General features: G+C 44.1%; 1 protein-coding gene across 1 annotated transcript in view; it reads right to left on the bottom strand.

The window, feature by feature from the left end:
• Positions 1-4,286: 4,286 nt before the first annotated feature.
• The window catches only part of PRKCSH (PRKCSH beta subunit of glucosidase II), a 47,586-nt gene continuing 34,650 nt past the window's right edge, over positions 4,287-17,222 (bottom strand). Inside the window, exons 13-18 of the mRNA XM_066614015.1 lie at positions 17,138-17,207; positions 11,538-11,627; positions 8,881-8,955; positions 8,265-8,364; positions 7,342-7,479; positions 4,287-7,044 (exon numbers count right to left, since the gene is read on the bottom strand). Coding sequence (XP_066470112.1) covers positions 7,348-7,479; positions 8,265-8,364; positions 8,881-8,955; positions 11,538-11,627; positions 17,138-17,207 — 467 coding nt within the window. The 3' untranslated portion in view covers positions 4,287-7,044; positions 7,342-7,347. The remainder of the gene's footprint in view (positions 7,045-7,341; positions 7,480-8,264; positions 8,365-8,880; positions 8,956-11,537; positions 11,628-17,137; positions 17,208-17,222) is intronic.

The following is a 17,222-nucleotide window of genomic DNA, read 5'->3' as shown; positions in this document are numbered from 1 at the left end:
CCTCCCACCCTCCTTCCGCTCCTTGCTTGACCTCAACAGGCCACCTGTTACCCTTTACAGGTTCACGTGGGGAGAGAAATAAAAGCCAAAGCATTCGTTTTTGGACAGCTCCTCCATAATACTGGCTAAGTTCTTTTTACTTAGGCAGTTTAAAAGCAAGAAGATTAAAAGAAAGAAAAGAACAGTTGTGTTATTAGCCCGTCTGGCAGCCATAAATGCCAAATATCTTGGGAGTTTTAGCCATTTCTGCGGAAGTACCACCCACTTTCTCAAATCTAAGCCAAAAGAGCTGAGAAGGACTTTTAATTGTCAGAATTTTGCTCTGTAGGGCTGCTGCTTTTAAAAAGTATTTATTTAATTTATTTTAGTTTATGGCTGTCTCCCTTCAGAACGGAGCTTTGAAATGGGATTAATCCACTTGTAAGGGTTGTACTACACTGACATCCATGTCCACATTTCTTTCTTATTTACTCTCCCTACCCTTCCAAGGGAACAAGAACGGAAGTTTCTCTTACAAACCAACTTTTAAAAGGGGACACAATTGCTATTGCCTTTCCCAAAGGCATTTCTTTGGATCTGTGTTCACAAATCACATCCTTGAAAATGCACATCAGCTATTTTCCATCTTTATTTATTTATTTATTTATCTTTGTTTTGCTGAAAACAACGTTTTCCTTGGCATCCTTGGCACTTGAGCAAGGGACTTTATTTTCTTTGGCTCTTAAAAGCAAAAACGGAAACAAAAAACAAACAACATTTAAAAGACGAACTTAATGATAATTAAACATTTTAGCATTAGTTCGAGTTTTAATTGTTTAATGATTTAGAAATTAGTTTAGAATTTCTTGATTTTTTGACAATAAATGTGTTCACTTGTGTTTTGTAAGAGTCTGTGGCAGCTTCTGTTTGCGATAAAATGAGAAAAAGAACAAAAAAACCGGCACCATTAACTCTTGTATCCTTTTGCGAATTTTAGCTTCTTGTAGTTTTAACTTATTGTTAACTTAAATATTTATTACTGCCTTGTAAGAGTACATTTGTGTATATTTATGTTCTCATCAGAGTTGCAAGTTAAAAGGGAAATATTTTTTAATTTGCTGAGGAGTGATTATTCCTAATTTATTTATTAAATAGCAAACAAAATTGAAACAATAATAAGAATAATAAAAGCTTAAATGACAAGCTCTCCAACAGGGCAAAGTGCACAGAGGCAAATGTTTTAAAACAACCAACAAATGTGGCATATAGAACAAAGTCTTTATAGGCAAGTTTGTTTGTGGGGTTTGATGTTACATCATCTACTTTTGTCTTGTTGGGAAACATACATTTGAGTCTTCATCCTAATAGAAAGTTAAGGGACGGGGGGAGGGATGCTGTAGCTTGTCAGTTCCTCTATTGATTCTTGTATTTTGTGCCCTCTGCCCTTCACATGCTGCCACTCAGCATCCCTCCTACACCTTAAAAGAAATTATTTCAGTGACAATTTGCTTTTTTTATTTTAAATTTTTTAAACAACCACCACGGGCAGCTGAAAGTTGTTGGCATAAAAGGAAATCTTTACCCTCTCTGGTTCTGATTTGCTGAGATCCTTAAGCACAAGGGGAGATTTTGCTTATATAACATGAATAATATCTTATGTTTATGTGGCTGCAGACCTCTGGATGTTTACCAGTGGGAATTACTTCTGAGAAGAGCAAAGAACTGGAAAGTCCCAACAACAGAATTTCAAATACTGTGTGAATTTCTTTCCGCCTTAAAATATTGTAGGGGAAAAGTCACTTCCTAAGATTTTAGACTATGTATAGTAAGTGACCTTTTAAAATAAAGGGAGACATTTATGCTGAACTAAACTGAAATTAGGCAAAATCAACTGAATATTCAGAATACTCAGATCTGATGAATATATTTGAAAATTAAATTTTCTGACATTTAAAAAGGAAGACAATGACTTGGAAGGCCAACATCTGTTGAAGAAACAAAAATGCGAAACACTTTGCTTCTATGGCTTTTTGTGGGCTTTTCTTCTTTGAAGAGGTTTGGGTTCGCAAGAGCTTGCATCTTGGCCACTAAGGCTGCAATCCTATATAAGCTTTCTTAGGAATAAGCTCCATTGATTATAATGGGACTTACTTCTTAATAGACATGCATAGGATTGAGCTATAAATAAAGTTAGCCCACTTCCAAGAGGTTTCACATTGGCTGAATGCCTCTTGTTTGTGATAACTGCACCTCAAAGAAAACTTAGATGAAGACCTTTAGTGATGCATAAAAGCCCCTCTCTCAAAATTTAACAGTCAAATGAATGATTTATTTTTCTTTACATGTCTACCCCAGCTGTGTGACTTATTTAGGCTCTTAGGGCAGCTTATGAATAAGAATAAAGTCTAAACAAAATATCAATTTAACCATTAAAATAAAATCTGAAAGACGATGGCACCAGCAAACAAAGCTGGCCAAACTACTGAAAGTTTAGTTTGTAAAGCAAAGCTGGTTGAAAAAAAAAAAAAATTGTTGGCCCAAGTGCCTTGCTGAAAAGCAGAGTGGGGCACATTCTCTCTCCCCCCCCCCCATTGAGAGGCTGGGTTGTCAAGCTTCCCTGGAGAGGAAGTTGCATAATGAGAGCAATGCCATGAAGAAGGCCCTGCTCTTTCTCCTTTATCTAGACGTGTTATGTTCTAATGATGCCATTATTCACACACACACTTTTCTACTTTTTCAATATGTTTAAGTAAACCACTATTTGGGGATGACAATCCCACTTTAGCAGCAATAATCATTACACCCAAGCTGTTGAGTCTACAGGTGAGTGGGCAACAGGGGTGGCCCCACCCCAAACTCTTGCCACTTCATGTGACTGTCCTAAACAACCCAAGAGGTATGCCTCTGGCTACTTTGAAGTGCCGTAGAGGGCCGTGTGCAGTAGGAGAAATTGCATTCCTACATCCTCTGCACCAAGACAAAGGAAGCTGGGACATAGTTCACAAGGCTGCTCCATTGTCCCTTCAAGTGAATGGTTGGAACCTAGTGCGGTCAAAGCCCAATCTTGGAGGAGAGTGTCATGAATTTGAGGCTGCTCCTGTGCATAGGATTCCATATGGCCAATGTAGGATCATAGCCACTTCTTTCCTACCATGTAAGGTACCAGAAACTGACATTCAGGCCCTTAAATCAGTTTCATGCAAAAACAGCATCACACTGTAGCAGAAGCAAGTCCTACCAGGATGAGCAGTTGCTCAGGGTTCCAGTATTGCCAAGGAGCCTGTAAAGCCAGCCCTCCCCCCATCTACAAGGGACAATTCTCAATACCCCTGAATGTAAGCCTGAATGGCAGAAAGGAGGGGAGAAAGTTTCCTCAAACTTAAGTTCTTTTGGTGAATAGAAAATGGAAACTCAACTACATTCTCTTCCTCAGGGCCACCCAAAAACAGTCTGAAGCTTGGCTCCCTTTGTATAGACTATGCAGCCACTGAAACCACTTCTGTGCTTAAAGAACTTTTCTGAACCAGAGCCACCGAGTTAAGCTGCGCATTAGTAACGCTCAGCTACTGGAAACTTTTCTCTCCAGTTCCAGCTGTTTGGTCAAAATGCCTTGTGGCTATCTCTGTTCAGGTCCTGCTTGATTTCTAATCCTGCAACCATACCCTGCATCTGACTCCCTTTCCTGCATCTCAACAAGGGCATTTAGTGGCAAACAAAATTTTCTCTATTGTGATCTGTCAATTCTTAAAAAAAAAAAAAAAATAGATCACAGCAATCTACCCTCTTCTCAACTATATTTTTTCAAGTAGCAATAAGTGCCAGTTTGAGTTTACTAAAAAGCGAAGTGGATTGATTAGGGGGTTGGATCAGGGATGGGGAGGGAAAGTGTATTTTGCATAATGAAGAAGGCAGACACCAGAAGGCGAGCAAGAGGGGCTCGTGACATTTCTTTATGGTTTGCTAAGAAAATTTGCTTCCAATGATGGGTCAGGGTGCAACATTGAAGGGAGCAGAGGGTTAAAGAACTGTCTGTTGTGATGGCAAGATCCTAAGAACCTTATACATGCCCCCCACCCTCCCCACCAATGTATTTAGTTTAGAGCATGGTGGGGCTCAGGGGAGTAGATGACAGGCCGTGAGTGCCTGACCTCCAGAGCTCCTTTAAGCTTCACACTTATTTATTGGGACAGTTTTTAAAAACAATATTAAAGAAAAAAAATCACGAGAGAGTCAGTTGATGTGGGAAAGGTTTAAAAAACTGCTGTAAAAATAAGAAAAAAATGACACTTTGCATTTAGGTTAGACTATTTATTACTGGGATTTCAGGCACGGCGGCTGTATGAATCTTTTACATGGAATTGTTTAATTATTTGTACTTTTCATGCCAGAAAATAAAAAGTTCAGAATCTTATGTGTGTGTCTTTCATGTGGCAGAAGAGGATTCAAGCAGTGCAGAGCAGAGGAGCATGAAGCTGCTCCCTTCACACAACACTGATCAGCTTGGATTATCCTCACAAAACACAATGTGACATTTAGAAGAGCACAAAATCCTGACCACTTTCTAATTTATCACTCAGGCATACTCTTGCAAATCTCTCCTATTAGTCTATGAGCCTGGCCTCATAGCTGTCACCTTCTGAGCAGAATAAGGCTGATGAGCAAGTGTTTTTTTTTTTTTTGCAAAGTCTACAGCTCAAGAGATAGTCTATGGTCTATTTCCTAACAGTAATCTCACAGGTTTGTGTGTAAATGAACAAAAATCCATTTGTTTTACATTGATTTCCCCTCCTCTTCTGTGGCCTACAAACCAAATTGCATTAATATTACTGGCACTGTATCACTCTCTTAAGGCATCTCTGAAAACTTTCAGAGACTGTAAAAGGACCCCATTTAATAGGTTATTTTAAGATGAGGAGGAGGGGGAAGGTTCACATGGATTTCAGTAAGGCTCCCAGGAGTTTTTATGCTGCTTGTAACTTTAGATGGGAGAGATGCACAGAACAAGACCTGTATTGCTTAAACTTGATCACATATCATAGGAGGGAGTGAAGAGTAGCTACTTGCAAAACCAAGTTCCTGGGATCTGTCACTTTACTGCTTGACAGACAATATGGAAGGGATGCAGAGAAGAATGGGCTCAGTTCTCAATGGCTCTGATGGAGCTTAATGAAGGAAAACTAATGAGCTGCAGAGATACAGTACACAGTGGGCAAAACCTGATCTCACCTCTGACACTGAGACTATCAGGTGTGTTTAAGTCCCACCATGATAGCTTCCCCAAGTGCAGCCTTTTACTGATTGAAAAAAGCAAAGATAAAAATACTGCATGGGGCCAGTTCAGTTGGTGACCTGGTTCCACTAAAAAACAAACCAAAACACCACATGTATGCACACAAAAAAGGACCATTGCTTCATGCCACACAAACCTGCACTGCACATAGTAATGGACACTTCATTAGCAAATCTATACAAGACAGTGGCTGGGATCTTTTTGTTCCACTGTGGTGATCCAGTTGTGGAACCAACTGGGTAGGGCTGACAGAAAGTTGAAAGTTCATTTTACATCTTTCCCCACTTTGAGAGAGGCTAATGAGAGGACATAACCCAAGCTGCTTCTCCCAAGTCCTGAAAAAACAACAGTAGGATAGGGTAGTGATGGTGGCATATGTGTGGGGCAGCACAGAGACAACAGTTAGTCTTTACTGAGCACGGATTCTGATCTAAATGAAGGGAATGTGGTGTGACAGACTTAGACCAGCTGAGGATGGAAATGATGCTATTTTAAACCCATGCTTTCTTTGAGGTAAGGAGAAAATTTCCCTCCCTATCCTGTGAAGATTGAATAAGAGGGTGGTGCCCTCACAGCAATAACCCAAACTGGACATGCCTTCCCCTCCCACTATATCTTGGGGAGACCTAAACCCTGCACTGTAAAACTTCTCCCCACACCCCAGAGAGACCTTTCATCAAAACCACCCACCCCACCCTGGCAAGCAAAGGACCACCTGCTTTTGGAGAGAGGGACTCAGATAGAAACAATGGCGGTTTCAAGAAAAGGAGCCTCCCTTTTGTTATGGAAATGGCTGGGCTTTGACAGCAATCAAGGGGAGCAGGTGAAAGGCACCAGCATTGCCTTCCCCCAAACCTTTATCAAGAGGACAAGCTCTGCACAGAGGCCCAGCTCCCCAAGGACTGGAGAAGGAGAAAAGGATGGGCTATTGGTTCTAACCCATCCCCCACAATACTTTTCACAGAAGGAGTCCTCTGTCTGCAGGGCAGGGGGGGGAGAGAACACATGCTGGGGCAGCTGATACCAGCTGCTTGACTGAAGGCAGGCTTGAAAATGGCTGTAGTGAGTCACCCCTCCCCCCCCAATTTTGCAACACCCCTTCAGTCCAATGGTAATTCTTCACCCCCACCCTGCGCCCTCTAGAGAGAAAGGCAAGATAGGAGAGATGTTTTTTTTTATTGGAAGGGGAATGCATTTGTAAGAGTTTGACAACAATGAGCAGACTAAAAAACTTAAGTTCTTGCTGGCAGATGCAGCAAGCTGGGCACAGGTACCTTTTCCAGTCTGCTTCCTCCACCTGCACAAAAGCCAAATAGAAATCTGTCTCAGAGCAAACAGCGAGCAGGGGAAAGCACTTCAAGGAGGAGGCCTGGGGGCAAAACAGAGATCTCTTTGCTATGGCTGCAAAGTAACTGTTCATCCTTCACAAGGGAACAGGAGTAAGAGACAGAGGAAGCCTTTCCCAGGAGTGGGGGTGGGGGTGGGGCGGGGGAAGTATGGGCAGTTGAGTATGATCAGGTCATACCCTGGAAAAGGGTCAGGGAAGGGAAGGGTCAAGTCCCAGTACTGAACAGGAAAAAACCAGGTAAGTATTTCAAAACTCCAAAGTCCACTGAGGCAGGTGAAGAAGGGATGCTGAAATCCATGTGGGGAGTCCACAAAAGTGGGCTCTCAGAAATTAAGAGTGGTGGATTCTGGGTCAGAAGATCCACCAACATTCCTTGGAATCAGGTGTGTTAGCACTTGGTCCCACCGGCAATCGCTTTTGTGCACATCTGGAAGAACAAAAGGCAGATAGGACAGTAAGTCAAGGGGGAAAGTGTCATTCACATTTATCCTCCAGTGTATCCAGGAGGACTCATAAGCAGGAAAGAGAAGGTCACAACTCCTCTTCTGGTCCATTCTGGCACAGGCAGAGCCACAATCTTCCAGCCAGGGGCAGAAGTTTCCCTGCTTCAGATAACTCAGAAGATGGACCCTATGGAAAATTCTTGTCCCACTTCTTATGGGTTTCTTTACGGCTGACAGTAACTGATCTCAACCTTAAGGTTAGGACTGCTAATTAAACTCACCTTCCCTCAGAGTTCATCATGATTGAGATCTTTTGGCTCATGGCAGGCTGCTGGGGTGACAAATTCCATCAAGTACTCGCAACGGCTGGGCTCTGTTGTGGTTGTGACAACAGTCTCCTTGCCGCATGTGAGTTTCACCTTTGTGGGAGAAAAGTCAAGAAAATGGCTTTTAATCTTATCCATGGTGAGGTACTGGGGCCTACAAAAAGTGAGGGACACAAACTTGATTTCCAATCTCTCCTCCATTGGTTCACTGCAAAGCCCCTGCACACGTATCTAACAATTGCATCCAGGCTTGGCCGAAGGTTGGCTGGTGCCCGAGGTGGGCAAAAAGTGCCACCCTGCCATATGCACAAAAAATCTCACACAAAGCCACCCTCGTGTGCTCCCCTCCCCAGTGAATGAGAGGGGATGTAAGAGGGAGCCCTCTTGCCTTCTCTTCCTGTCCCATCCCACACCACCTCCATTCTCTGCACAGGTCCCGTTTCACAAACAAGAAGTGTGGAACTTCCAGAATGCTCTGCTCTTTTTGTTTATTTGAAACCGGTACTGGAAGACAGAGGGAGCACTGAAAGAAGAGGTAAAGTGGGCTCTGCTTCTGTCTGTCTACTTGGCTGCTTTTGTTAAGTGGGCAGTGCTCCTTCTTCCTCTGTGGATGCAGGGATGGGTAGGGTACTCATCAGTTTGCTGCCCAGACTCACTGCAGCTGTTTTAGGCCATTTTATGGCCAGCCCTGATCATCTGTATCCCATTCTTCTTTTAAGGAGCTCCGGGTGGCATTTATGGAATTCTTCCTTTTTAACCTCACAACCACCTGTTCAATAGCAAAACATTAGAAGTGACTGGCTCAAGGAGTTTCATGTTGAGCAAGCCTGTCATCCAAACCAGGCTGCTGTCTCTTGTGGCCACCAAAATTCACTCACCGTCGTGGATCGGCTTGGGCCCTGCCAGCAGCCCGTCCCATGTTCATATTTCATGATGCTGAATTTGTTATCATCTGGACCAGCCCAGGAGCCCCATGTACTGGAAGGGAAGCAAGGCAAATCATAGTACCTAAAGCACCTCTTGTCGAAAGTACTGCAGCTCAATGGGACAGGAGGAAGTCCCTCTCTTCAAGGAGTTCACTGGCTGGTTTCAGTGTTTGAGAACTACACAGATGGTAGAGGGAAAGATATTCTTATGCTTGCTGGTGCTAATGGGCTCTCATTATTAAAAATTATTACAGCAATAATATTTAGCATTCATACAGAGCTTCAGAGTGCATCAAACTACCTTAAAGGGTTGTTTTACAATTTACAAACCACAAATAAGCAGAAGGGGGAAAGAGCTGAAGTTGAGAGAGAAACTTGTCAAAGACCAAGAAGTGAAATCACAGAATGGGCAAACTTCAAACCAGGAATTTTCGATTCATAACTCAACCTTGTCACCAATATGCTACACCATCCCAACTTGGAGGGTAGGCGACATCAGACTGCAAAATGTGGCATAGGTACCACTTGTTTGTTTCTGGTGTTGAGCTAGAACCATAGAGCCTCTTACCCCAGGCTGGTCTCTGAGCCACCATGCTTGGGTTTCTGAGACACTCTGTTAAAGGGACACAGACGATAAATATATCTGGAAGAGAAGAAAGAAAAGTGCCATGAATCCCCATGCCTTACACCTGGCAATCCTGTCACAATTTGATCACCTCCTTACAGGAAGAATGCTTGAGGTCTCCAAACCAGTGGGGACCCAGATCAAAATCTCTCTAACAAGGACATTGCTTGGGTCGCCCAGATCAGAAGAAATGGGAAGTTCAGCACACACAAAACCCAAGTTCCCAATCTAGTCCTCTTGCAAGGGCAGGGATCTAAGAATCTGTGTAGCTGGATTCTTATCATGGTATGCAGAATAGTGCATGTGCAAGAATCCTGGGAATCCAAAGGATCATTTTTAAAGCAATTGCATGTTTCTAGCTCTCATGAATGCCAAGAAAAATGAAAGTATTTCAGCAGTTTCTGCTAAAGGCTGAGAAACTGGTAGTGGAGTGACAGGAATACATTTCTCTTCAATCAGCACAGATGTGAGCCCCTCCTGCTGACTTCTGGTTCTTGGCTTGGTATCCTCCATAGCCAAAGATGAAGTGATCCTCAATAGAACTTTTAAACTTTTTTCACACTATTATCAGTCCAAATTGGGGAATCACCGTGCCAGGGACAATCCCCTCCTGGCATTTCACAATTAGGTAAATAGCACCGAGCCTTTGCTAGCACTTCTATAAACCACCATCAGCAGCTTTAAGCTTTCCACATGGAAATGGGAAACACTGTTCATGTGTCTATACGAGGGGTGTCCAAACTTTTTTGGCAGGAGGGCTACATCATCTCCCTGACACTGTGTAAAAAAAGGATTAATTTACATTTCAAATTTGAATAAATTTACATAAGTGAATATATTAGTGATGGAACTTCTGGCACCTCTGGCAACAGTCGTCTTCACGCTGAGAGCAGTTGCGCCGGGCCAGCACTGGCTCCAGCAACTCTCCGGAGGGCCAGAGGCTCATTGGAGACTGGGGGCTCCCCAGGGGCCGGATTGGGAGTCCCCGAAGGTCACAAGTGGCTCCCGGGTCTGGGTTTGGGCACCCCTGGTCTATACCAATACAGTATATGAATACCCAGGGTTGGTATATGAACCCTGGGTGGCATATGCATTGCAGGTCAAGAAGTGGGAGATGGCAGGCTCTCACCTGGATCCAGGACTTCAAGTTAGGAGTCCTAGTTTCCCATAGGATTCATAGTCAATTTCTGGGAGGCAAGCTTTACTCCATCTTTCCTTACAAAAAGGTTGCTAAAGAGCACTTGGATCAGAAAGGAGCCGAACTCATTTCAAAAAGAAACTGCTTCAGTTTCAGAGATAAAACTGGCCTTTCTCAAAACATATTCCCTATCCATATTCCCTATTCCCTATCATATTCCCTATGAACTACTGGTTCAAGCTGACCTTCCTTAAAATGGCATGACCCCTTTTGGTTGATCTTTTTCCTTCCATTTAGGACAGGAAACATGCTGCGTTAAGTGATGTTCATGATACGGGGCTCTTGACAGCTGTAATTACAAGGGAGAGGCCCACTGCATGACACCAAGCAAAGAACCTTCAAGTCGCCCAACTCTTCCTACCATGAGCTCCCACCTCTCAATCACATTTGGCTCAGAAAACATGACTGAGGGCCCAACTAAGTGCAACAGGTGCAGATTCATATATTAAATCCAGGACTGCCACATATATCAATAGCAAAGAGTTCAATTTAAGGAGTCACTAGATCTTCTCTCCCTGTGACACCAGAACATATGGAATTCAGCCATGGTCAGGTAGAAGGTTCTATACATTTGTCCTGTGTGTTCCTATTGCTCTTAAAATTGGACATTCTCACATTGTGCCCAGCATTCCCACTGTCCCAAGATTTTGTTTTTAAAAAGGCAAAGACAATATCTTTTAGTGGCAGGACTGGAGCCTTAAGGGGCTGCACGTGGTTCCCATTTTAAAGATATGGAAAATGAGGTGTTGAGCAGGTCCCTGGCAAACAGAACTGCCCTGATGCTACCCTTCAAGCTGGGTTACTTATACTCAATGCCAAGAGCATCCACATTAAAATCAGACAAATAAAGTTTGTTATTTACTTAGCTTTACACAACGTCACCCAGCTCACCTTATTCCAACTGTTACTTGGTATTCCCCCAACAAGTAACAGCATGGCAATAGGATAACTTGACTAAGACAATATAGTTGGATGCCACAAAGGAGAGACAATTTGAGCAAGCAGGCACAGGAGCCTTACAAGAAGTTTTCTCAGACTGCCTGTATGCTGTTTTTTCTTTTTATAACAAAATAAATAAAAGTTCAAGACCATACAAGTCTCAGTACAAGTCTCCTAACTTGGTTGCTATGAAGTGGTGAAGAAGGTGGGATCAGATCCATCAAGGCTCTCCTCAGTCCTACCTGACTGGGACCTAGCCTCATGCACAGATACCTCATGCTCATTCCCAGCCCAGAAAGCTGTCACTTCATCCTCTCAAAACAGGTCACCACACGACAAGGCACTTGTGGCTGCCTAGTCCTGCTAGAGAGATGGCTCACAACAGGCAGAGAGCTAAGGAGAGCACATGTCACCAGATGAGCAAAAAGCAGAGTTCCAGTCCCCAGAGGGAGCCGATACCTACTCATTAGTGGTAAGTTCATAGCACTGCCCATAGAGGTAAGAAAATTCTCTGTGAGGTCCAAAATCAAAGGAGATCTCTTTCTCAAGGCTCCTAGAAAAACAGAAGAAGATATTGTTGGAGAAAAAATGAAAAACTGCACACAGAACTAACGGCACTGTTGAATTAGTCAGCCTAACAGGGTAGCGAGTTGCAGGAATATGGTTGAACCCCTTTAATAGAAAGAGGAACACTTTCCTCAGAAAACAAAAGAATGTTCCAGGTTTCTTTCCAATTTGACGCTACTTGACAAACCTGAGGCAACCAGGCCTGTGTGTGGGAGAAATGTGGTCAGATAAAGAGGGGCAGAGATCAGAAAGGATAGAGGAAGAGGCAAACTTCTGGCAGCTTCTTACTGGCATTTTTTATGGAGGGGTTCATAACATCAGGGTAAGCGCAGAGGAGTTTAATGGGAACAATGAGCAAGGAGCAGAAAAGGATACGGCCACCAAGGTAAGACTCTGTAGAATATGCAAGCTCTGAAGAGAGATTTAAGGCTGGCAGGGGATTTGCTGAACAGAGAGGAAAACATGGCAGTCGTGCCAGGTTATCACACAAGCTGCCTCAATTTAAAGAATTAAAACAAAACACGAGGTGCTTATGCTGAGCCAGAGCAATTCTCTGCTCAGCCCATCACAGGCCAGAGCACTCTAGGCTCTATAGCAAGGATCTGAGGGGTGGGCTCCTGTCCAGACACGGACACTGGGCAGCTCAAAGAGGGAAGTGGGTGGTGCACCAGCCTCTGTGCTCCACGCATCTGGGCTCAAACACTGCCCTGGCATCAACCTCCTTCCCCTAGGTTTGTGGAAGGCAGGTCTGGCCTGTGTTGGGATCAGTGGCCTTTGCCCAATCTCTTTGTTAAGTGGCTGCCTTTGTTTCTGGCCCTTATCTGCCTGCAGCCCCCGGGGACCCCACAAAGCAGCAAAGGGACTTGTTGGGGAGGCTGTATCACATGGTTACGGCCCTGTCACCAAGGCTACTCCTAATTATGGGTCTTTCTCCCAGGCACGCGGAGATGCAAAGCTCTTTGTTTAATCAAGGCTGCCTTTTCAGACACTTTGCCCCAGTGAGAGGAAGGTGGCAGAGCTCTCAGCTCTGCTGTGTAACTAATCCTCAATTCTTTCCTCTCACCCCTCCCTGCCACTGCCACAAATATACACAGGCTGTCAAAGGCTACAGTCTGTGGCAGCAAAGCAGTGTATGCTTTAGGTTCTGGCCTAGCCTTGGCCAGAGAGTTGCTTGGTGGCCTGAAGCCAAGCTGCCAGCAACACCTCCCCAACCTGTGAAAAAAAAGAACAGAAGCAGGCTACAGCTATAAGGCTGCTGCTTGCATGGAGACAAGCAAATACGCAGAGGCAGAGCAAAAAGGTGGGCGGCTACCCGAAATAAGCAACAGAAACTGACTGCCAAGAATGTACCTTCCTTTAGAGAAACTGGGAGCCTTTCACCATCTAAACAGGAAAAAAACCCACTTTGAAAAATGATACCAACAAAAACAGGTCTCAGCTGCTGCACCAGACTTCCATTAGCCACTTACTTAGCTAACGCATCCTCTCCCCCCCCCCCAACATCAACTAAGAGCTTTCCTAATGGGCCAAACTAGAGATCTCCCCTGGGGCAGGGAGGGGCAGCTTGTGCTGCAACTGCAGCTGAGTTATGGCGGGGTGGGAGATGCTCCACTTGGAGTCAATGCTGAAGGAGGACTCAATTAAAGCTCTCGTTTTGCACCTGCTCTTTCAGCCCTAATTTTCACTGAGGAGGCAAACCTGCATCTTGGCTGCACCACTTCAGACTGCAACTGGGCAGCTCACATAATGGAATGTTTCACTGTACAAAAAAAGAAAAAAAACACGAACCCAAAAACTACCCATCCCTGCACACAAAGTAGCAGCATATCAGGGAAAAGGATTCGAGTCTATCTTTCCCCAAACATGCACTGGATTTTCTATGTGCACAGAAGGATTTCTGCAAGTACTTAGGAATGCTCAACATCACACATGCATGCTCCACTAAGACTAACACAGAGGGGGGAAAAAAACCTTTACATTTCATTAGAATGCTCTCTTTCCCTGCTGCTTGTTCCTACTTTGAACATTATAATTCATTTCAAGAGGACTTGCAAGTAAATTTGCATAGGCTTGTGGCCTTCACATAACATAAGCTGCATACAGTGAACACTAGATTCACTGGGACCTTGATATAACAGACTTCAGAAATAAAGGACATTGACTGCTTCTTTAAAAATTAGTCGTACATTTTTCACATGCATGTGTGCACTGGGATTTAAACAGACTTTCAACATTAATGGAACTCTTTCCCTCTTATTAGCCCATGAAATCTCTCAGCTTGCAAATCTCTCAGTTTGCTTTTCGCCAAGCCTGATGCTTCTATCTCAGGTAAGGTGAAACAGTTCCTGCTGTAGGAGAGGTCCTGGAGCTTTGCTCCTCCACAACCATTCCCCTGGCTACAGCAAAACCATAAAACCTTAGTGAGATCTAAGCCTTTGTAGACATAGTTTACATGCTAAAAACCACAACAGAAGGTTTTGTTTTAAAGCTGCTCTGCCTACAAAGACTCTCTGGAAAGCAGAGTCAATTTTCAGGGTGGTAACTTGTGTGCCTTTAAGAGTTCCATAATGAAATTTGCCCCAGAGCACATAAATTGCTAGAAGGTAATAGGCCTACCCTATTGGGAAACTGGACACAAACTTAGGAATTTTTCCTGTAAGGGCTACACTCCTGAACCTGTTCACAGACCACGTTCCAACTGGGATCTATCACAGACAGTCTTCAGTTCACTTTCCTGTGCTTGAACTACTGCAGACAAAGAGCAGGGCTGCCTTAGACGGTTCACATTTTCCCAGTGACATTGCAATGCCAGGGGTTTTATTTTTAAAGCCCAAATAGAAATGCTGCTGGATCGTCTACACATCCCAAGGGAACCCTCTTAGGAGCAATAGGGAGGCAGCCTCCATGACCAGACAGGCTTTTGGTTAAAGTGCGGCTGATTGGCCTGAATCACAACAAATCTGAACTCATTCAATCTAGTTGCACGGGAATAAGTATTTTCATTTTCAAGATGAAGAGGAAAAAGGAAGAAATGGGTGTTGATACAGTTCTCTCATCAGATTGGTTATGGTTTCAAAATAAATCACCATTCCATGAAAAAGTGCTCTTGTGGCAAACCAACCATGATTGTGTGAAGGGAGGGGTCAGAAATAATCAGCCATGGGCTGTCTCTAGGGTAGTCAACGTATTCAGCTTTGTAGAATTCTGGCTCCTTCTAATTGGGGGGTTGGGGGGGGAGAAACCAACAAAATATGCCCTCTCCCAGAAGCTAAATGAAATGCTTGCAACCAAGGTCAACCAAACTAAGTATGTCGAGGTCTCCCATCTGCTCCCTGAATCAGCCTGCCCTGCCTAAGAGCTCAGGAGTGGCGTGATTACAGCAATAATTATGTATGCAATCAATAGGAGACAGCTTGAAATTTATTTTCAGCTTCTACCCTTTTTCTCTGCTTCCCCCTCCCCCATCAGGACTGGACCAAGTGAGGGGGGAGGGAAGAAAGAAAAAGATGTGATTTGAATGACAAGTGGATCTCAGAGCAACCCCCAACCCCCTGGAGCAAACCTGTAGGAAATACTCTTCCTGTCTTCAGGGAAACATTAGCAATAGTAACATGCCTTATATTCAGGCTGAAATGCATCAAGGTAGCAAAGTAGCAGCCAGCATTAGAACAGGATTTTAAAAAGACAGCTCCTTTAACCCTTTAATCAGGGAGAGCCAACTGTCTTGAAACCCTCAGCAGAACTGACATAGCCCATGTGCTCTCAAATGTTCTCATGCTGAGCTTGGGGGGGGGGGTCACATTTTTGCCAAGGTTGGGGATAGGTGGTGTGTCTAGGGGAACAAGGCTGCATGGGTTAGATCTAGGACATGGAACAGGATCCTGGAAAGAAGACTCCCTGTCGCAGGAAAAAGGGGGCTGCCTCTTCCCACTGAATCAAAGTGCTTTATCTAAACCACTGGATGCCTGGAGAACCAAGGAAAAGGTTGGCCTCGGGAGGGGGAGGTACAGGTGAGGGTGGAAGGAAGGAAAATAGGGTTGCCTCAGGAAGGAAAAGCTACTGCAGAACTGGAAGAGAATTCATTGGCGCATAAGAGCTTTACTTAGAATATATTTACAGCATATGCTAATTTTCAACAAAATCTTTTCAAAGCAACTTACAGAACTGGACAACAATTAAAACGTAATTCTAAAAGCTTTCACTGCAGTTCCATAATGATCTTTTGTGGGGGGAAAAGAACATGCTTCGAATCCTGTAGGCCTCATCAGGCAAATGAGATGAGAGGTTTTGGCTCTCTGGGCTTTCAGTGGAGGAGGCTGTTGGTGCTGTGGAAAGAGGAGTCCTCTCTCCAACATTCTTGTTGCTGTTATTTGCCTGCAGGGTAACAGCATCCTATTCTACCTACCTTGATACCAGGTCTGTGTACACCAGATGCTAGCATCAAAAAGGGGCAAGGAACTTGAGACTTATATACCATTTTCATGGACTCCTCTCTCCCAAATAACATTGGTTATGAAAGTGAGCTTGAGGGCAACAGACCAGGCAATTGGAGCTCAGTTAAGAGAGGTTGGGGCTCTTGCCAACACTTTGTTCAGGACTGGCAGAATGCTGACTTCATGACCTCAAGCTTAGCTATTGTTCTGCACTTGCTATAAGAAAACATTATCTGCAGAATTCCCCAGCCACCTATCGCCCTTCCTCCTTTTTGGAGAAGTTGTTTAGCAAGTGGCCCCCTCGAAGTTTCAGCACACTTAAGCCTAGTTCCATCTTCAGTTGCAGGATTGATAGCTGAACCCTACTAAGCATGTCATATCTCTCTATGGGGCGAGATACAGTGGATCAATTGATACTGGTGAATGACAGCGAGATGTACAGATGTGACAGTGAAGTCTACACAGTTGCTTCCAAGGCAGGAAAGTCATAGAAAGCAGTAACAGAAAGTTGCTCAGACTCCCCTGGATGTTGCCCAAGGAGTCCAACAATGGAGAGTGGGGGGGGGGGGAAGGAGGTGGCCTTCTGCTGTCTCATCTTTTCAACTGATATGGGTAAGACTGTGCCAGCTCTAGGGCATTACAAGTAATCAGAATGCAGATGTTATCTCCTCTCTCCCTCTCCTCTGACACAGGTCATACAAATGTGCTGATTACTCAGTGCCATCTTTTCTGTTTTGGACTTGAATAAAGATATGAGGTCTATACTGTGACACCTTATGGGAGCAGCCATTTGGACCTCTCCAGTCACTCCCCCTGCTGTTCATCATCCATCTTAGTGACTTGATGCAAGAGACAACAGAATTCCAACCTATGAAAATGCACTGTATTTAACTACCCATAGGGAGCACTATTTTCCCTTTAAGGAATGCTAGTACTCATCAGAGGACTGGCATTAAAAATAAGTAGGCTTAATGGATGTCTTTGAAGCATGCCTGGAGATAAGTTGCAGAGAGGTGGTGGAGCAAGGAGGAAGAGGGACCAAGTATGTCACCCAAAGTAATACCTGATTGATTCCTCCATTTCTTTCAGGGACTTCTCCACCTCTTCAAATTGCTCCCGGGCTTTCTGAGCAGCTGGAAGAGACACAG

Source organism: Tiliqua scincoides, chromosome 2 (assembly GCF_035046505.1).
Source record: "Tiliqua scincoides isolate rTilSci1 chromosome 2, rTilSci1.hap2, whole genome shotgun sequence".
Taxonomy (NCBI): Eukaryota; Metazoa; Chordata; class Lepidosauria; order Squamata; family Scincidae; genus Tiliqua; species Tiliqua scincoides.
This window is presented reverse-complemented; position numbering and strand designations above follow the sequence as displayed.